The sequence below is a fragment of the Notechis scutatus genome, chromosome 1 (assembly GCF_049901735.1).
Source record: "Notechis scutatus isolate UNSWTSFEM ecotype Mainland chromosome 1, rNotScu1.2, whole genome shotgun sequence".
Taxonomy (NCBI): Eukaryota; Metazoa; Chordata; class Lepidosauria; order Squamata; family Elapidae; genus Notechis; species Notechis scutatus.
Window position 1 is genome coordinate 326,346,967 of NC_142009.1, and position 21,839 is coordinate 326,368,805.

Below are 21,839 nucleotides of genomic sequence, written 5' to 3' on the forward strand. Positions count from 1 at the left end.
TGTATACATCAGGAGTCGCCAAAATTGGCAACTTTAAGACTTGTGGACTTCAACTCCCAGAATTCTTCAGCCAGCATGGAATCCTGGGAGTTGAAATCCACAAATCTTAAAGTTGCCAAGTTCGGAGACGCCTGGCGTAGATGCTGCTCCGCTTACTTTTAGTTACAAATAGAAGTAGTAGCTCAGTATTTGTTTGGTTATTTCAAATTTGATGTACTATGCAGTACAGGTAATCCTCAAATTACAGTCACAACTGGAACCAGAATTTCTGTGGTTAGGCAAGATGGTGAGTTAAGTGAGTCATTCCCAATTTTATGACCTTTTTCGCCATCGTTGTTAAGCAAATCCCTGCAGTTGTTAAGGGAATCAAGTCATTAAGCAAATTTAACTTTTCCCATTGACTTTGCATGTCAGAAGCCATCTGGCAAGTTCACAAAAGGTGTTTAAACAGATTAAACAGATAATCAGAGTTGGAAGGGAGCTTGTAGGTCATCTAGTCCAACCCCCGCCCAAGCAGGAGACCCTACACCATTTCTGACAGATGGGAGTCCAATCTCTTCTTGAAAGTCTCAAGTGATGGTGCTCCCACAACTTCCGAGGGCAACTTCTGTTCCATGGGTTGATTGTTCTCACTGTCAGAAAGTTTCTCCTTGTTTCCAGGTTGAATCTCTCCTTGTTCAGTTTCCATCCATTGTTCCTTGTCTGGCCGACAGGTGCTTTAGAAAATAGCTTGACCCCCTTCCTCTCTGTGGCAGCCCCTCAAATATTGAAAGACTGCTATCATGTCTCCCCTGGTCCTTCTCTTCACTAGACTAGCCAATGCCCAGATCCTGTAACCATTCTTCGTATGTTTTAGTCTGTGTCGGGGTTTGTCAGGGTTCCAAATAATACACCCATAGCAAACAGAACTCCGAGGCAAGCAGGCTCCTCAAAGAACAGGTTTATTGGATATATCATATTGGCACAGACTGGTGAAAACTGACTCCCTGGTTGAGGTTACTGGATGGTCCCTCACCAGTTCTTGGGACAAGACTCAGCATCTGAAGTCCTCCTCTGCTCGGTACAGGTCCCCGGCGGCCAGCCACTCGCTGTGGACTTTTGGCCAGGCACCCACTTGGTGCTCGATCTCTACCACTGCTTCCACCACCCACTTGGTATCTGAGGGGGTCTGCAGGATTTCCAGGACCCCACCTCTAGCACCTGCCACATCTTCTCCTTTTTTCTCCATTCTGCCAACTTCCTTGAGTTCTTCCGCTGCCTGGGGGTTCAGGACCCCAGATAGACCTCTGGTTGGAGCAGAGAAATTAGTTTAGAGTCAGTTTGATGTCACCTAATTAAAAGTAAAGTTTTTTTTCCCCCTTTCCCAAACAGTCAGCCACATGGTCCAATCAAGGTGCTGTCTGTCCGGTTGCTTGGAAACTTCACTCTTCCTCTTTTCAGCCACCAGTGGGAATGTCCTTGGTTCTCAGGGGAAACTATTTTGTTTTGGCGACAAAACCCCCAGCTATCTCTATTCCCCCCCCACCCCCCCCATCCCTCAGCACCAATGTGGCAACATCGAAGCCTCCAAGATGGCTTCAGTCAGGCCAGCTTCAGCATTGACAAGGTGATCACATGACCACGGGACGTTGCAACACGCCAGTTGCCAAGTGCCTGAATTTTGATCATGTGATTTTTGGGGATGCTGCGACGGTCATAAGGCCGAAGACCGGTCATAAGTCTGTTAGGACTCCAACATGCACCCCCATTGAAATCATAGGTCTCTAGCTGCATCTAAAAAAGATTGATTTATTAGGAGTGGCCATGTTGGTGTTAGCTGGGTGCAGCTGATACTAAAATACATCATTCATTTCTCCCTTGACCCTGGTCTTCTCCCCACCCCCCTGGATGTACATTTTCCACTGAGACACATGCATAGCCAAGAGTTATCAATCATGCTCTCCAGTAATAATTTTGCAGTCAGAAGCTTTGGTTGCCAAAGCGATTATCTCAAGCATTTAAGGAATGCACTGCTTCCCCCCCCTCTCCCTCCCTTTCTGCTGACAACTGAAACGACCAAAGAAATATATATATTTTTTTTAGTTGACATCACCTTTTTCAGTGCTGCTGTAACTTTGAATAGTCACTAAATGAATGGCTGTGAAGTGAAGACTACCTATCGTCCATTTAGAACACGTTCACTTTCAAAGCACGTTGCTTGCTTGTAATTCAGAAAGAGAGACTTAACATTAGAGGGACTTGTGCTCATTTGCACAGATAATCTCTTCCCTGGCAATCAGGAATCTTATGTAACCCGATTTTTCTCCTGACAAAAGGGGCCTATTTCGTGTTTTAAGCAAGAGGCTGTAACTGACCAATGGAGCGCCATTTATGGGTCAAAAGGACACACCCTTTGCACATGTTCAGTAAAAAAAAAAATCTTAGGTCTTAGATCAGGGGTGTCCAACCTTGGCAACTTTAAGACTTGTGGACTTCAATTCCCAGAGTTCCTCAGCCAGCTTTGCTGGCTGAGGAACTCTGGGAGTTGAAGTCCACAAGTCTTAAAGTTGCCAAGGTTGGACACCCCTGTCTTAGATTGTAATGACGTGAGTGTCCCAGCAGACTGCGTGTGTCCTAATGAGGGGCTGCATCATTTTGCTTTTTTTTTTTTTTTAAAGCAGAGAAATAGATGCCTTGAGCTTTTAGCAAGACATAAGCTGCTCATTTTGCCTCTGAAAATCCCCTAAATCAACCCCAGAAAAGTTAATTTTAATTTAAAAAAAAAGACTTAACGTTGCGCCTCTTTCTGGTTGAAATCGACTCCTGCGTAAAACAATTGCAAACCCCATGGTATTAGCAATCTCTGATTTCAGCCATTTAATTTTTGTTTCCATATTTCAGTATGGGTTGTCTGTAAATTCCAATGAAGATTTTGGCTGTTGGGGTTTTACAGAATTTAAACTACTGATCTCTACCTGTTGCTCAGTGAGTAAAGCATGCAGAACTATCCGGCTCCTCTTTCAGGGTAATGCTGCAGGGCAGATCCCCTTCCTCCCTGGAGAAGAGAGGCTCTTAACAGAACAGAATAACAGAGTTGGAAGGGAACTTGTAGGTCATCTAGTCCAACCTCCGCCCTAGCAGGAGAACCTACACCAGGGGTGTCAAACTCGCGTCGTCACGGAGTCGTCACATGACGTTTTGTGACTTTTTTCTCCTTTGCTAAACCAGGCGTGGGCGGGGCCAGTATGCGACACATCCAGCACACAGGCTGCGAGTTTAACACCCCTGCCCTATGCCATTTCTGACAGATGGCTGTCCGGTCTCCAGGCTCTTATTCCATGGGTGGGATGCTACTGGTTCTGCCCAGCTCTATGGAACCGGTAGCTCTGAAGAGCAGCAGACACAGAACCGGTTCTGTGTCTGCTGCTGTTTGGCCCACTCATCCACCAGGCTTTTATCTGTCCTTTATTTCCTGCTTTTTCAGCCTCAGCTCTTTTGCACAGCCCAGCTGAGGTTGAAAAAGCAGTAAAAAAGCAGTTTTTCAAATGCTGCGCACCCATGCTCAGCGCTTATCTGCAAAGCGCGCATGCGCGCGCAAAACGTGGTCACCAAACCGGTAGTAACACCAGTTGAATCTCACCCCTGCTCTATTTTGAGTGTTTCTCAACCTTGGCCACTTTTGAGATGTGTGGACTTCAACTCCCAGAATTCCCTAGCCCGTACATGAGAAACACTGCAATCATCTGCCATCACGTTTTTTTTTTGTGTCCCTCTCTCTTCCGCAGCATAGACAAGGTGTCTCGCATCACTTCCCCCGTGCTGTTCATTCATGGCACCGAAGACGAGGTGATCGACTTCTCTCACGGCTTGGCCCTTTACGAGCGCTGCCCGAAGGCAGTGGAGCCCCTCTGGGTGGAAGGAGCTGGCCACAACGACATTGAACTCTACAGCCAGTACCTGGAGCGCTTACGCAAGTTCATCTCACAAGATCTGTCTGGTTAATGCAACTCCACCTGCCTGAGCTTCTGGCAAGGACCGCCTGCCTTGACTGGGCCTGGGGAAACGGGGGAAGCATTGGTGGCTTTCGAAGGAGAAGGCCACCGATGCTGCGAGCGCCATGTTCCCCATCTGCAAAACGGGAGTCGTTCTATTCATCCCTCCTCTCTGGCAGGCTTAGCCTGCGCAGAGCTCTTGAGTCTCTGCCGGCGGTTCTTCCCCCATCGCCGAGGGCCCTTTCCAGCTGTTCTCATTTCCAGCTGCTGCCATGGCTGAAGAGGGGCCTGAGACGGGAGTCTAATTGCACTTCCTCGCGGGACTCCAAAGGACTCGAGCGTTGCAGACTGTTCTAAACCGTGAACATCTCCATCAGGGCTATCCTCTTGTGGCCTCCATCCATCTCCTCACTTCCTGTTTCAGATCCCGTTTCCTTAACACGCCGTGTGGTGACCCATTGATAGCAATAAGCCATATAGGCAGGGTGGGGCGGGAGGCAAAGCACCTTGCATGCTGGCCAAAAACGGCTTGCTTCAGTTTGGCTGTCCAGCCCACTTGCAGCCCTTGAAGGACAATTGAATTTCATTCAGATTTCCCCGGGGGTTGAGGATGGATAACAACCACCTGGATTTTTTCACCTGGAAGCCTGCAAAAGAACTGTGTGTGGAATGCAGCAAGGCTGTTCTATGCATCTCGGCATTTTTTTGGGGGGGTCGGGGGAGTCATTTACCAGCTTCATCACAACTCCTAGATACTATTGTTTTAATATTCCATATCCTGTCCCCTCCAGATGTCCCCGAGGAATGGATTACACTTTACTTAATTCTGGGTATTCAGGCAATGGGGAGAGGTCGGGGTGGGAAGTAAGGGAAGAATTCTCCATTCATTCATTTTGAAAGAGGAATAAACAAAACAAAAAAAAAAAAAATGAAAGATCCACATGCGTTTCCCACTAAATGTTTCTGGGAGAACTGGATAGGATGAATGAGTTGGAAGTTTGTGGAAGTGTGTAGGTCAGGAAATAGACAGTCCCAGAATTCCTGTAATGGTACTTCATTTTTTTTTTTTTAGGACAGTGTTTCTCAACCTTGGTGACTTTAAGACTTGTGGACTTCAATTCCCAGAATCCCCCAGCCAGCCATACTGCTCTTACTTTGGGGCAGCTTTAGTGCAAGTGTGAATTACTGTGTACAAGCTTCCCTGTTAAATCCTTTTCTCTGTTTCTTTACCTCCCTCCATCTATAGCCGAATTTCAAATAGAAAGCCCCTTAAATGGCTTAATGCAATGCCCCCCCACACCTTTTAGGTACCAGGGACCGGTTCCGTGGAGAGAAGATTTTCCTTGGACCAGAGGGGATGTGCAGGGGTGGGATCCCACCGGTTTGGTCTGGTTCTATAGAACCGGTAGCTCCGAAGAGCAGCTGACACTGAACCGGTTCGCTGAGATGAGGTTGTGGTCTGCTGTTTGGCCCTCCCGCCTGCCCAGGCTCTAGGCCCATGATGGCGAACCTATGGCATGCGTGCCACAAGTGGCACACAGAGCCATTTGTGCAGGCACGCGAGCTCCAGCCAAACTTACCTGCGCTGCACATGCGCATGCCTCCCAGCTAATTTTGGGGCCGTTTGAGGCCATTTTCGCCCTCCGGAGGCTCGAGAAAGGCCATTTTCGCCCTCCGGAGGAAGGCCAAAAAATGGGCCTTCCAAAAATACTGGAAGTGCCAAAACGGGCCCATTGTCAGCATCCAGAGGCTTCCCTCGAGCCTCTGGGAAGGCGAAAATGGCCTCAAACAGGCTCCAGAGGCCCTCCGGAGGCTGAAAAATGGGCCTTCCGGAAATACCTTGAGCCTTCCCTTGAGGCTTCCCTTGAGCCTCCGGGAGGGTGAAAACAGCCTCAAACTGGCCAAAAATCAGCTGGAAGGCACACGTATGCACAGTGCAGGTAAGGGGGCGGATCAGGGGTATTGAACGCGTATGTGTGGGGGTTGGGTTGCATTGTGAGTGCCGGCACACACGTTTTCATCACACCACAACATAAAGGTTTGCCATCGCTGCTGTAGGCTGCCCTTTAGTGGCCGTGTTTTCCTTCTCAGCTGCTTTGCGCGGCACAGCTGAGTGCCGCTTGTCAGCTGGAGAAGGTAAATGCTTGCCAGAGCCGGTAGCGCACACGCACATACAGTGCGCGTTTGACACACATGCGCATGCTCCCCAAACCGGTTGTTATGCCAGTTGGATCCCACCCCTGGGGGTGTGGTTTCACATGCTGCATGCATCCTGTGGATGGGGCTTCACTTGTTTGCATGGTCCGGTTTCTGGCATGCCACGGCCCGGTGCCTATCCACGAACCGAGGGTTGGGAACCCCTGGCTCCATGGGCTTATTTGCGTGTGCAGACTAGTGATCCTCTAAGAACAGTATGTATCATAAACCGGAAGTCATTGTGTTGGCAAATTAATGTTAATAATAATAAGTCAATATTTACTTTCCTAACTAAAGAAACAGAATGAAAAAGGGTGAACAAAAAAAATCACTTGGGAGCAGGAGTGACTTCTGATTTCCTGCTGGCTTCCCCATTGACTTTGCTTGTGGGAGGAGGGTAGGGAATATCGGATAACACGATCAATTGACAGTAGAGACACTGCAACAACCACAACTTTGTCAATAAAACGGGACTGAATATCATGGAAGCTTCAATTCCACAGAAGTCATGGCTCCCGGCTTTTTTACTCGTTCTTTCAATTCACACATTTTAGGTACCTTGATTCAAAAATTGTTCCGCATAATTGTTCACTATTTCAGCTAACTTGAGGATACAAACAGATAAAACAGAATGAGAGCTTGAATAGAATATAGATAGATTTTTTTTTTAGTAACTTCACAATTCGAGTAATTATATTCTGCTAAGAGAGGTTCAATTACTGAACAAAGGATAAACTTTTAAAGGCAGGAAACATAACACAATAAAAGCAACATGCACCACGAACATCAGATGAAACGCATTAAATCCAGGAAGAAAATATGCTCAACTTGCAGCAACTCCCCCCAAAATGGTGTATGGGAATTTTAATACTTTGGGAACTAAGTGAACATGTGCTTCAGGTGGGAGTGGAAATGTGGCTGTGGTATCCACAAAACAGGGACATCCATGAGGTATCAAAAAAGAGTGAATATAAAAGGGTGAGGTACAGCCATTATCTACTTAAAAAAAAAACCTGTTCTATGGATGCTGTTGGCCTGAACTAACAAGAAACATCAAGAGCTTATGTGCAGAACGTTAACTGGAGCAGACATAAGAAGACTAACTGGGTTTAAATATCACATTATAGTCTCAAATGGTTTTATTTGGTTTGGCGTGGGGCACCACATCAGCTTTTGTGTTTCATAAACCATTATTTATAACGGAATAACTGTTACAGAGTTAGAAGGGACCTTGGAGGTCTTCTAGTCCAGTGGTCACCAACAGGTGGGCTGGGGACCACTGGTGATCTGCCAGAAAATTTTGGTGGTCCGCAGAGAAATGTCCCCCCCCGCAAAGCAATTAATCCAGGCTGCGTGGGAACACAAGGCTGCACTGCTCACCTGGCCCGCCACCCACTGGCCCCCACCCTTCGGCCGAGTGCAAACCTTACCTTGAGTAGAGCCACGCAAGCTGGAACTGGAAGGTAAGACCAATGGCGGGGGAAGGAAATCCGCCCCAGGGTGGTTTGCTGAGGGTGGGAAAGTCAGTCCCATATTCCAGAGCTGCAGTAGTCACAGGACTGGCCCTTTGGTCATCCCGGAGCAGCTGCTCCAGTCCATGGCAGGCCGGTGCACCCGGGTGGAGGAGCAGCTGCTCCGGGATAACCAGTCCTGTGACTCCTGCAGCTCTGGAATATGGGACCGACTTTTCCTACCAACGTCAGCAAGCCACCATCAGTCAAAATTCATATTAGTGGTTCGCGGGATTTAAAATTATGAGTTTGGTGGTCCCTGAGATCCAAAAGGTAGTCCAACCCCCTGGTCAGGCAGGAAATCCTATACCAGGGCTGTCAAACTCCTGGCATCCATGGGCTGGATGCGTCACGTGCTGGCCACGCCCATGCCCGTTTAGTGAAGGGGGGAAAGTCCCGATAATGTCACGTGACGCCGCCATGGCAACATGAGTTTGACAACCCTACCCTAAACCATTTCAGACAAGTGGGTTGTCCAATCTTTTCTTGAAAACCTCAAGAGGCAAGTTGTTCCACTGGTTAATTGTTCTCGTTGACAGGAAATGTATTGCTAAGCCTGTTGCATAAACCCAGTCTCCTGTAAGTTTGGCCAGTAAAACCATCACCAAACAAACCAAAGTTTTGTGTGTCTTGCAAATCTAGTCTGCAGCTAGAACAAGTTCACCTCTCGGTTTGATCTGTAAAGATCACAGGGTGATCTCCCTTGCAGGGCTGTGCTTATACCACAAGTTTTTTTTTTTTTTTTACACCAGTCAAAGGTGTAAAGAAGGAAGAACAAAGAAAAAGAAGGGCAGACATTTTTATTTATTTATTTGATTTGTCAATCACAAGATAATAGGTATAAGTATAAACATAGTTATGAATACATGAAATGGATTCATATAAGAAAAATACACGTTCCTTCCTCCTTTTTACCAGCCACTTTCAAGCCCACTTCCCCTGGGGAGTGAATGAGGATGAAAAGAATTTTTCCCTCCCTTTTGCTCTTCCTTGGGTAAGTTTCCCACTTGTCCCCGAGAGCCTCTTGATTCGCAAAGCTGATGGAACAGCCTGGAGCAACTTAATCCCGTGAGAGAAAACAAGGGTTGTGCCAAAGAGACATGTATTTTTATCCTCCTAAGAGAACCCAGCTTCCTGTTGGAAAAAAAAAGCAGGAGGAAGGGAGAATGGCTGGCGTGAGCTTGCTGGCCACAGGAAACTGGGCTGGGGGACAATAATTTCCTTGTTTTCAAAAGGAGACTAAAAACGCAACCCACCACTGAACAGCTTTGGAAGATTTTAAAACCGAATTCATGACTGAACAGAACAGAATGACAGAGTTGGAAGGGATCTTGGAGGCCTTCTAGTCCAACCCCCTGCTCAGACATATAGCTGCCATGATGATGTGAGTTTGACACCCCTGCCCTCTACCATTTCAGACAAGTGGTTGTCTAATCTCTTCTTAAAAACTTCCGGTGTTGGAACCTCTACATATTCACCCTTAAAATGGATGTGATACAGGCACCACTTTGTGACTGAGGTTTCCTAGACGTGTGGAACAGTCCCACCCTCCTTGGCCTGAATGGCTGGGGAAGGGGAATACCTTAGGTAGGCCAACACCCACCCACCCTGCTGTGATTAACCCATAATAACCATCCAGTTATCAAGCAGCATCCTCTTTCTCTAATGCAGGAAATCCTTGACTTGCAATCACAATCAGGACCAAAATTTTTGTTGCTAAGCAAGGCAGTCGTTGAGTCACACCCGTGGTGGGATTCAAATAATTTAACAACCGGTTCTCTGCCCTAATGATATCTTCCAACAACCAGTTCACAAAACTGCTCAGAAAGTTAACAACCGGTTCTCCCAAAGTGGTGCGAACTGGCTGAAACCCACCACTGAGTCACACCCAATTGAAAGAACTTCTATGCCACCATTAAGCAAATCACTGCAGTTGTTAAGTAAATCACATATTAAATAAACCAGGCCTCCATTGACTGCTTCTTGGAAGCTGGCTAGGAAGGTTGCAAAGGATAAATACATGACCCAGAAAGCAGCAATCATTGCAAACACATACTGGTTGACATGCATCCGTGATCATGTAAGTGCAGGGATGCTTCAATGGTCATAAGGGTGAGGATTGGTCATACTTTACTTTTTAAGTGCTGTTGTAATTTCAATCGGTCACTAAGCGAATCGTGTGAGTTGAGGATTACTTGTAACCCCAAATCTGCTGGATCACAAACTCGGAATGGCCACACTAGTTCTGTAGGCCATAGACCTTTATAAAGAATTATTTTTCTGACGGTTATTATTCTTTCTTTTGTTTCTGGACAGGAATGAGCCCAGGGAGTCCTATTTTTTTATTATTTTATTAATTGGGAGGGGGTCAGGCCTCCTGTGGGAAGGATAAGGAGACAGGGGAGCTCTCTGCCACAAAGAAAAGACTCTTTGAGTATTACAGCTGCATACTTGAGTCATGGGACCCCTTGTAGGCTGATCATGGGATCTGTAAAAGAAAAACAACCAAAAAAACCTCAGCCCCAAACCCACCCTGAATTAAATCCTCTTAAGTGGAATTTAAAAAAAAAAAAAAACTTTCTCCCCAACTGCTATTCCTTCCATCACTTGGGATTTTCACGTGCTCATCATATGAAGGGCCATGGTATAAAAGGATCACACACAAATCCGTCTTCGGCCGCCCCGAAGAAAGAAGAGCAGAGAGGAAGAAGTGAAGGGGAGCCCCAAAGCATCCAAGGCGGACAAGAAGTGCCCAGACGTTGCCAGGAGGAACTTTCCTTGAATTCAGAGGCTCAGTAAAAGTGGTAAGCTATTCCTGATCAGGGACACCCCCGCCTTGCCCTTAGTTTTAGAATGAGGGAGCAGAAAGGAGCCACTGAAAAGCCCGACATTTTCTGTGGTGTGTAAGGAGAAATTGTAGCACCTTCTTTATTTGTGCTCCTGGGTGATTACTTATTATTTGTTAGATTGGCAGCCTGCCTTTCCTCCAGTGTGGCTTACATGGAAATTATCTTCTCTTTTTATTTATTTTCTCTTAATAGTGATCCTTGCTAGAATATAGAATAACAGAATTGGAAGGGATCTCGGAGGTCTTCTAGTCCAACCCCCTGCTCAAGCAGGAGACCCTATATCATTTCAGACAAATGGTGGTCCGGTCTCTTTTTGAAAGCCTCCAGCGATGGGGCACCCACAACCCACAAGGCAAGTTGTTCCATTGGTTGATTGCTCTCACAGTTTAGGAAAGTTCTCCTCAGTTCTAGCTTGCTTCTCTCCTTGATTAGTTTCCAACCATTGTTTCTTGTCTTGCCTGTTGGTGCTTTGAAAAATAGTTTAATCCTCCTTGTCTTTGCAGGAGCCTTTCAAATATTGGAACAGTGTTATCATGTCTCCCCTAGTCTGTCTTTTCATTAGACTAGAACAGGGGTCTCCAAACTTGGCAACTTTAAGACTTGTGGACTTCATTTCAGACAAATGGTTGTCCTATCTCTTCTTAGGACCTATTAAACAACATTTCTTCCATCTTTGAAAATCCATCTGTATCTGGCTGTATTTTTCCATCCTTCTTTTCTGTTTATTTATTTATGTCTATTCTCAATTATATTAAAATTAGATTGTCTATTAACATCTCACTGCAAACTAGATAGAAAAAGAGAGAGGCTCTTTCATAGACAAACACTGTTTATGGTCTCCCTAAAAACTGAGCCACCAATTAGCCAAGCGTAGATCATGTTACATAAATCCAGAAAAGGGGGTTAGTTTCATCAATCATGGTTAACCAAACCACAGGGAAGCATGTTATGAAAACGTATCCACAGAACATCCAAAAACACATAGATTGTTTTAGTTAAAAAGGGGCTGGGGAAAAGACTAAAATTCTCTATACTAGAAAAATTAAAGTTCTGAGCACCCAGACGATTTACTCTCAACTGTCAACTTACGACCACAGGTGATCCTAAAATTTATGTTGCTATGTGAGAAATTTAAGTTTTGCCTCATTTTATGACTTTTCTCACCACATTTGTTAAGTGGATCACTGCAGTTCTTAAATTAGTAATGTGGTTGCTAAGTGAATCTGGCTTCTCCTTTGACTTTGCAGGCATGAAGATGATTTACCTCAGATAAGGAACTCACTAACATTTTACTCTGACAGCCCTTTGGGCTTTAAAGGATTCAGGCACTGTTGGTCACCTTGAAGCAAATGCTTTCAGCTAAACGTGGACTAGAAGCTTAATGAACAAGGGAATAAAAAGGAAAGCTTAGGATCTCGGACATCTCAGGTCACATGTTTGTAAAACAGCATTAGCAGCACCTAGCCCTGGATAAAATCCCTTTATCTTTCCTTCCTTTGCAAGGTCACCGAATTCTCACAGACATTATCGTAGCTCGGGGTGAAAGCCGAGCACGAGGGGGACAGCCCTAGGACGGTTCCTGGGAGAGAAGCAACAGGACCTTTGATCTGCAGAAGAAGAAAAGAGATGCCACAAAGCATTTAGGAAGATTAAAGAGGCACTGCAAAACTTTAAAAGACTCTTTTTAAAATGGGTCTGGAAGGCCTGCAATGAGCATTCATGAGGTAAATGTAGCTCAGTGCGTGGAACAAAATGCAAACGGAGTAAAATGCTACAGCTGGGGGCAAAAATCCTTAGTGTTGCATGTTACTTTGATTACTAATTGTTTTACTGATTATTTATTTTATTCAACAAATTTATACAGCCTCTGTATAGTGACTCTGGGCAGCCTTATCTGGGAGGTTGAGATTGTCACCCCCATAATAAGCCAATGAATTAAATTGGGTTGATGGATAGTAATTGATCCAGAATCATTGGATGCACTTAGTGGAAGAAGCTGTTTTTCCATCCGGGCTTATGGACATAGGAAAGAGATCTCGGGAACAAGAAAGAGATCTCGGGAAAATGGAGAATAATTGCATGAAAAGGTAGTCTCAGCCTGTAACAGTTGTGAAAAAGGCAAATTCCACTCAGGGAATTCTTAGAAAGGGCATAAAAGAAATTAATCTAACAATACTGCAATATATTTGTTGATGGGACTAATATAGCTCATACTTGACTCACGACCACAATTGGGACCAGAATTTTGATCACTAAATGGTGTGATTGACAAACAAGTCTTCCTACAGCTGGACTAGATTTTATTTAGCACTTTTATTATCACCATTAAGCAAATTATTGCACTTGTTAAATGAATCCTGTGGTCATTAAATTAATCTGGCTTCCCCAACTGACTTGGCTTTTCAGAAGTCTGAACATCTCAAATCACAATCATATGTAAGGGTCGTAAGCTAAGGTCGAGGGCATAAAATTGTGTAAGATTAAGGTCATAAAATTGGGCATGCCTCAGTGACGGAGGTTCAGGACCCAATTGTGGTCGTCAATCAAGGATTATTTGTAAGAAGATATTTGATCTTCTCTGGCCCAATTCTATTCTAATGATTTTAACATGGGAGAAAGGTGCCATTTGCAGGGCATCAAAGTTCCTACATTAGAGTTTGTGTTTATTTAGCAAACCTTGTTTGAAAAAGCCACAGCGTTACACTGAAAGTGTCCTTGGCCACTTTCAACAAAATGAGGATGTCGAACTCCTGCAGGCTGTGCTCAGCCATGCCAAGTTCTTCTCTGTATGTCTTGTTTATTTAGAAAAGTTGTATGGCTGCCCATCTTGAATACATAATACTGGCTAGCTGACTGCAAGAAAAGCAATATAAAAAAACTATCATAACCAAACACTGGATTAAAAAAAAAAGATCTAATGGAAAAGAAGAGCAAGGCGTCACATAACTAACTCACAAAATAGACAGTTAGTCCTTGACTTACAGTACAATTGAGCCCGAGTGAGACAGTTGTTAAGTGAGCTTTGGCCCATTTTATGGCCTTTTTTTGCCATAGCTGTTAAAGTGAATCACTGCAGATGTTAAGTTAAATAAAGGTAAAGGTTCCCTTCGCACATACGTGCTATTGTTCCTGACTCTAGGGGGCAATGCTCATCTCCGTTACAAAGCTGAAGAGCCAGCACTGTCCAAAGACATCTCCGTGGTCATGTGGCCACTATGACTAAACGCCAAAGGTGCATGGAACGCTGTTACCTTCCCACCAAAGTGGTCCCTATTTTTCTACTTGCATTTCTACATGCTTTTGAATTGCTAGGTTGGCAGAAGCTGGGACAAGGAATAGGAGTTCACCCTGTTAAGTGGTGCTAGGGATTCGAACCGCCAAACTGCCGACTTTTCTGATTGACAGCTGAGTGTCTTAGCCACTGAGCCATCACGTCCCTCTGGTGTTAAGTTAGGGTGTTATATAAGTCGTCCTCAATTTACAACAATTCACTTCAGGAATCGTTCAAAGTTACAATGGTACTGAAAAAAGCAACTTACGACCATTTTTCACACTTACGACCATACACACATCCCCATGATTAAATGTTCTGATTTTTCTCTCTCCCCCCCCTTCCCCCACCCCCCAATGCACAAGATCCTGAAAAATTCTCTTCCCCTGTTTTCTAGGTCCTTAATTACCCCACTGCCACTCTCTTTTCTCTCAGCACTCATTCCTTGATTCTCTTCTCTTGTTGACACAGGTCTTCCAATGAGATCCGGTTCCCTTGAATTATGACCCTGAAGGATACCCACCCGCTACCCTGCTTGGCTCTGTAGCTTTCCCTTTGTCATCCTATGCCTGGGAAATTCAGGGAGGCTGGGATGGTGAAGGGAAGCCCACAGCGCTATAGTTCCAGCTGGAGGAGCGCAATGAATGGAGCCAGCCCTGCATCTGATCAACACGCGGTGCTATGAAAAGCTGCCATCTTGTCTTGCACGGTGTTGGCGGCATCCGGAAATAATTGTTGAACCTTCTCAGTTTCCACTCGCTTCTTACTTACGTACAGGGTGGGTCGCACGTGCATTGCATTATGGGTGCAGGCACATGTGCGTGCATTTTCGGCATGCAACGACAAAAAGATTAGCCATCACTAAGCCATTTAAATGGACTAGGCCATTTAACCATTGAAGCAGTGTTTATATGAAAAAAAAAAATATCAGATATTGGATCAGTATTTGCCCTCAACTTACAGCTGGTCACAATCACACTGAGGGAAGCAGAGGTGGGATTCAGCAGGTTCTGACCAGTTCTGGAGAACCGGTAGTGGAAATTTTGAGTAGTTCGGAGAACCGTCAAATACCAACCCTCTGACTGGATATTTTAAAGTCTCCTTCCCCTGCCACGCCCACAGAACCGGTAGCAAAAAAAAAAAATTTGAATCCCACCACTTGAGTGAAGGATACTTTCTCCAATTTGTACAGTGAGTTCTGGCAGATGCTGTGGGTCACGTGTAAATCCCATTCAGATCCTCCATTGCCAGTGTGGTAATTCAAAGCCTGGCATCTTTTCATGGGGTCATTTTTATGTCTTCCTACATCTGTTAATCTTTGGTGAAAGTGCATTTCCTTCTTCTCCAGCCCGGATCCCCTTTTCCACTCGAGTGTGGCACATTTTATGCTGTCTAAAAAGCGGGAAACTATTTCCCGTTGGTTTATACAGTAGAGTTCCAGCTTTTCTTTTCACATGAAATGAGAAAAAACGAGGAGTTATTTGTTTGGTTTGCATAAGGTTTCCACCGCCACCTAGAGGGAAAAACTGTTCAGCTCTTTGAGTTCTCTGTAAAGAAACGTGGAGCAATTTCACAGAGAAAAAACAGCAAGGGAAAATGAAATCTGCACCACCCATTATTTTATTTCTTAGGCTTTAGACTTTAGTGAAATTCTGTCTTCTTTTTAGCCATTTATATTCCACACATATTTATCAAATTTTTACACCATCTCTCCCCTGAAGTGACTCCGGATGGTTTACAAAAAAAGAAAAAAAAAACTCATAAAGGAGACATAGTTAAAAACAATATTAAAAACAATTTGGTTAGTTAAGGAGAAATCAGGCATTTCTCCTTAAAGCAGGAGTAGTACAGATAGTCCTTGATTTCCAGTCATTTGTTTAGTCGTCAAAGTTACAACAGCATTGAAGTGACTTACGACCAGTTCTCACACTTACGACCATTTACAGCATCTCACATGGTTACAACCAGCAGGTGTTTCTGGCGGTTGCAACAACACGGATATGTAATCACCATTAGTGACCTTCTTAGCCAGTTTCTCACAAGCAAAGACAAGACAAAGTCAGGTTCACTTAATGACTTTGTGGTTTACTGAACAATGGTAGTGGTTTACTTAATTGTGACAAAAAACGGCCAAAAAACTGGGCATGACTCACTTAACAATCCCTATGCTTAGCAATGGAAATTCTGATGGTGGTCGTAATTCAAGGACTACTTATATCTACTTTCCCTAGGTTGGAAATCATGTTTAGGTTTTGAATGCTGTGATAGAGATTACACTCCAGAAATAGTGGACAATTCTAAGACAAAAACTGAATTCAGTTTTATTTCATTTTATTTAAAAACAGCTAATGGGCTTCTTCACCATACATTTTCTTCTATCACAAAAATGACAATTTGGGAATGACTTTAGATTTTGGCATACCCAAAGCTTTCACAGCTTACATTAACCAATATCTTCCCAACTCCATTTCATTTTTTCTTTCTCAGTCAGACAACTGAATACCAATGACTCTCACCAATGATTCACTCAATATGCTAGATTCATCTATAATAGTTTGCAATTAATTGTTTTATAAAAACCCAACTAATAGTAGAAGATATTTGTAGCTCACGGTTGAACTATGGGGTCCTTGGTGCTCTTTGAGTTGGGTTTTTTTGCAGTCATTTCATTAACCCAACTAGGTAACATCATCAGTGCTAGAAGGAGTAGGGTTAGAGCAAACCCTACTTCCTTCCAGCATTGACGAAATTACCTAGTTGAGTAATAAAGTACTCCACTCCTCCACTCACAATAGAATCCCCTATGCCTCCAAGGCTTGACATTTTGGGCCTGGACAATCTGGAACTGCACCACCTGTGGTCCAATCTAAGCATAGTTCACAAAATTGTCTGCTATAACATCTTGCCTGTCAACAACTTCTTCAGCCTCAATCACAATAATACATGGGCAAACAACTGAGACAAACTCAAGGTAAACCGCTCCAAACTCAAAGTGCAGAAAATACGACTTCAGCAACAGAGTGGTCAATGCCTGGAATATTCAACTCTACTCAATTCCGTTGTTACAGCCTCAACCCCTCACAGCTTCAACCTCAGATTGTCTACTGTGGACCTCACCCCATTCCTAAGAGCTCCTTAACAGGGGTGTGCATAAGCGCACCAGCGTGCCTACCGTGGAATTCAATTTTTTTTACTACTGGTTCTGTGGGTGTGGCTTGGTGGGCGTGGCAGCTGGGACTTAGGAGTCAGAGAATAGATGGAGGTGGGGTCAGTCAGAGCGGGTATTTGCCGCTTCTCCGAACTACTCAAAATTTCTGCTACCGGTTCTCCAGAACTGGTCAGAACCTGATGAATACCACCTCTGCTACCGTCCCTGTCTTACTGTCCCCATTTATCTGTATTTACTTCCTTTGTTCCTGTTTATGTTCATACTTATACTTGTTATCTTGTACATGTTTGACAAAAAAAATATTATGGGATTGTTAAGCAAAAAAAAAAAAAAAATGCCTGCAAGAAAACAACCAAGCTCAAAGAGCACCAAAGACCCCACATAAGCCCAATTGTTATCTCAGTATGTTAATATTTATTTGATTTGTCAATCACTTACAAAATACAGGTACAAGAATAAATAGTTTTGAATACATGAGATAGATACTTATAAGAAAAATAATAAACAATAGGACAGGGACGGTAGGCACAATTGGTGCGCGGGGTTTAAACATCACATACTATATGATCATGGAAATAGTTAACTCACTTTTATAGACACAAGCAGGCTGTACAAATGGTCCTGTCCCGCAACTGGTATCACTTTGCAAGCCCCTCCTTGTAAAGCCACCGCAGGTAGAGCTAGCACAGTGACATCACTGAACATTCTCGGTGACTGTGAAAGCATCTTTGTTTCTTGCCTGCTAGCAAAAACCAGGCCAGCTTGTTTTCTGTTGTCAATCAGCAATTTCCAAATAAGAAAGCACTGCAACCAGCTATCTTCTGCCTGGGTTTTGCTAGCAAGGAGTAACTAACAAGTCAATTTGTATGAGGGTGGTTTTTTGGGGGCGGGGGTGCAGTTTTCTGCTTGGATTATTTTGATTTTCTAGGAATATTGTTTTGTCAACTGATTTAATGGCCTACAGCAGAAGTCCCCAAACTTGGCAACATTAAGACTCTGTGGACTTCAACTCCCAGAATTCTCCAGCCAGGATGACTGGCTCAGGAATTCTGTGAGTTGAAGTTCACAAAGTCTTAATGTTGCCAAGGTTGGACACCTCTATGGTGAAGCATCTATGAGTCTAAGTGGATCTTGTGCAGGCTCCTTTATTTCTGATAGGATCACTGCCCGCTGTCAGCTCCAACAGCACAAGCACCAAGGAAATCAATAGTGTTAGACGCCACTCTATGTCCTTTTATCCTCTTTGCAAATATAGTTTTGGAGCTTAGCATATCCAAAATTGACAACAGCAGCGATTATGTATAGCCTGCTCAATAAGGGGGTTTTCTGAACAGGCACATGGCCCTCTAGGGACAAGGTTTCAAGACCCTTGGATATCTGGAGAGGACAGATTTTTTTTCTGTTAAGGAACCCAAATCATAAAAAGTGAGCACCTAAATACTTTAAACATTCTACTCGCCAATAAGATAGCAATGGAGACATACTGATCATTCTCTTACCTGCAGACCAGATAAATAGGTACCCTGGGGGTAAACAGCTGGTGGGAGGCCAATGGGATGCTTGAAACTGCAGCAACAGGAAACAAGTCCACCCACCACCTGTCAAGTCCGAAGAATCAGCATGCGGATGCTGCTTAAGAGATGTTTCCTTTATTGTTCTTCACCTATAGACAGAATCTTGACAGACTAAAGCAAGCATTTACATAACTACAGCTATACTCGAAGTATTTTCCAAAGCACCAGAAGGCATGACAAGAAACAGTGGTTGGAAACTAATCAAGGAGAGAACCAACCTAGGAGAAATGTTCTAATGGCGAGAGCAATCAACCAGTGGAATAGTTTGCCTTCAAAAGTTGTGGGTGCTCCATCACTGGAGGCTTTTAAGAAGAGTCTGGAAAACCATTTGCCTGAAATGATATAGGATCTCCTGCTCGAGCAGGGGGTTGGAGTAGAAACTTCCAACTCTAATATTCTATGTATTACTCTGGGAAAAGCTAGTGAGGAGCCGCTTAACCCTCTTTCTGCAATCAAACTTCCCAAATTCTGCTGCCTCTTTGCCCTCTGGAAAGCAGCTCCTCCCCTCTGGGACTCCAGACTACATTCCACCACATCACCTTAGTCCCTTACTGCAATATGCTCTACATAGGGCTGTCCTTGAGGACTACAATTATTGGACCCAAATGCAGAGACATGGATAATGATGGGCATTTCTTGTGATGACGCCGCACTCTGTGAGATCCACCAGCTGCCAGTTTTAGCCTCCAAGTGTAATTTAAGATTACCACCTTTAAGGCCCTTACAGGGCATAGAAATAGAAATAGAATAACAGAGTTGGAAGGGACCTTGGAGGTCTTCTAGTGCAATCCCCTGCTTAGGCAGGAAACGCTACACCACTTCAGACAAATGGTTATCCAATCTCTTCTTTAAAACTTCCAGTGCTGGAGCAATTACAACTTCTGGAAGCAAGTTGTTCCAGTGATTACCATATTTTTTGCTCCATAAGATGCACTTACCCCCCCTCCAAATTGGGTGGAAATTGTGCATCCTATGGAGCAAATATTGGGGGGAGGGGGTTGGTGTGGGTGTGGCATTCACCACCGCCTGTCACTGCCGCTGCTGGGAAACACTGGAGCCTTCATAGCCAAACAGCTGATTGGTGGTTGGATCGGCTTCCCAGAACACCACTGATCAGCTGTTCTGGGAGGTGGGGATCGCCGCTATTGCCGCCACTGCCGATCACTGCTGATTATTGCTGCCGAATGGCAGCAGTCGGTGGCGGTGATCGGCAGTGGTTGCAATCAGTGGCAGCAATCTCCGCTGTCTGGAACAGTTGATCGGCAGTATTCTGGGAGGCTGATCCAACTGCCAATCAGCTGCTTGTGCTGAATCAGGCCGCAATAACGTGATGAAGCTGACCAGGCTGTTTGCTGTTTGCTGCAAGGATGTTAGCCAGATGAATACAGATGGATGCTGGGAGGCAGAGGCAGACTTTTTTTTTTTTTTTTCCTCCCCAAAAGCGTCTTAAGTTCCAGAGTGTCTTATACAGAAGTGGCATTCAGCAGGTTCTGACCAGTTCTGGAGAACCGGTAGCGGAAATTTCGAGTAGTTTAAAGAACCGGCAAATCCCACCTCTGACTGGCCCCGCCCCCATCTATTCTCTGCCTCCCGAGTCCCAGCTGATTGGCTGGGTCTTCTTTGGTTGCCCTGCACAGGAGAATGGGGCTGGAAAGCAGGTTAGTGGGGTGGGGAGGGAATGGGGACTTTACAGTAACCTTCCCCTGCCATGCCCACCAAGCCACACCCTCAGAACCAGTAGTAAAAATTTTTTGAATCCCATCACTGTTCTTATAGTGCAAAAATATGGTAATTGTTCTGTCAGGAAATTTCTCCTTAGTTCTAAGTTGCTTCTCTCCTTGATTAGTTTCCACCCATTGCTTCTTATCCAGCCTTCAGGAGCTTTGGAGAATAGCTTGACTCCCTCTTCTTTGTGTCAGCCCCTGAGATATTGGAACACTCCTCTCATGTCTCCCCTAGTCCTTCTCTTCATGAAACTAGGCATACCCAATTCCAGCAACTGTTCTTCATATGTTTTAGTTTCCAGTTCCCAGTTAGGTGGGCTTTTTTCCCCAGGATGTTGCCTGCTCCACATGCTCTGAGAAGGACAGAGCCCTCTGGGTCCAGGAGGCATGACTGTGGTGGCCCCTATTCCATAGAATGACCTGGGTCCTGCTTGTCTTTAGAAATGCAGTCAAGATTTGGCTCTTTTTCCAGGCCTTTGGGGAAAAGTTAGCACCTCAACTCTATGTTGTTGCTGTTTGGGAGTTATTTATTCGTTTAATTTTCATCCAGCCTTTATTTATTTTTTAATAAACAACAAGACGGCAAACATACCTAATACAGGTAGTCCTTGACTTACAACTATTCCTTTAGTGACTGTTCAAAGTTACTACTGAACTGAAAAAAGTGACTTATGACCATTTTCCACACTTACATTTGCAGCGTCCCTAGATCACATGACCCAAATTTGGACGCTTGGCAGTGGGCATGTATTTATGATGGTTGCTGAGTCCCAGGAACATTTTTTATGATCTTCTGAAAAACAACATCAATGGGGAAGCTACCATGTTACTAACAACAGCTGCAATGATTAACTTAACAACTGTGGCAAAACATGATGTAAAATGGGACAAAATTCACTTAAAAACTGTCTTACTTAGCAACAGACATGTTGGGCTCAATTGTGGTTGTAACTTGAGGACGATCTGTACTCCTTCCTCCTCCTATTTTCTGCACCACAGCCAGATTAGTTTAAATTCTTTCACTATTGTGGAGGTTTTTGTATTGTGGTTTTATATTCGTTTCCTTATCTTTTGTTAGATTTGTCTTGTAAGCTGCTCAAGATCGGTTTGATTTGAGTTGGGTGGCCATACACATATTTTAAGTAAATAAATAACCAGGAGAAATCATTCTCAGAGTCCACAAATGAATGGGTGTTACTGAGTTCTCTAGTTCCAGAGATATGCACAGTGGGCTTGTGCTCTTATTTCAATACTTACAATACACACCTTTTTTTCTCAGAAAGGAATTCAACGTTTCCATCTTCTGTAAGCACCTTACTTCAAAATAAAACAGCCACATCGCAAATGAACACCCAGCTACAACAACATGGTTAGAATTGCAATTAATATTGCCTGATTCTATTAAATAGAGATAATCCTGTAGGCAATGCAATATTTTTCAACCCTGGCCACTTTAAGATGGGTGAAGTTCAACTTGCAGAAGTCCCCAGCCAGCACTCTGGCTAGGGAATTCTGGGAGTTAAAAGTCCACCCATCTTTAAAGTTGTCAAGGTGAAAAACACTATCGTACGATA

At 44.3% G+C, this 21,839-nt stretch overlaps 1 protein-coding gene and 2 long non-coding RNA genes across 6 annotated transcripts in view; 2 read left to right on the top strand and 1 right to left on the bottom strand.

Annotated features, from left to right (window-relative positions):
- ABHD17A (abhydrolase domain containing 17A, depalmitoylase) overlaps positions 1-4,900 on the top strand; it is a 29,176-nt gene extending 24,276 nt beyond the window's left edge. For all 4 annotated transcript variants that reach the window (XM_026681068.2, XM_087952617.1, XM_026681067.2 and 1 more), the window contains exon 5: positions 3,765-4,900. In XM_026681068.2, the coding sequence (XP_026536853.1) occupies positions 3,765-3,981 (217 nt within the window). In that variant the 3' untranslated portion in view covers positions 3,982-4,900. The remainder of the gene's footprint in view (positions 1-3,764) is intronic.
- A 5,433-nt stretch (positions 4,901-10,333) lies between these two features.
- Positions 10,334-14,743, top strand: LOC148133528 (uncharacterized). The gene is made up of 3 exons (XR_015746955.1): positions 10,334-10,482; positions 12,031-12,251; positions 14,270-14,743. It is a non-coding gene; the product is annotated as an uncharacterized LOC148133528 (long non-coding RNA).
- A 1,855-nt stretch (positions 14,744-16,598) lies between these two features.
- LOC148133529 (uncharacterized) lies at positions 16,599-16,947 on the bottom strand. The gene is made up of 2 exons (XR_015746956.1): positions 16,755-16,947; positions 16,599-16,724 (listed from the first exon to the last, which is right to left on the bottom strand). It is a non-coding gene; the product is annotated as an uncharacterized LOC148133529 (long non-coding RNA).
- Positions 16,948-21,839: the final 4,892 nt, after the last annotated feature.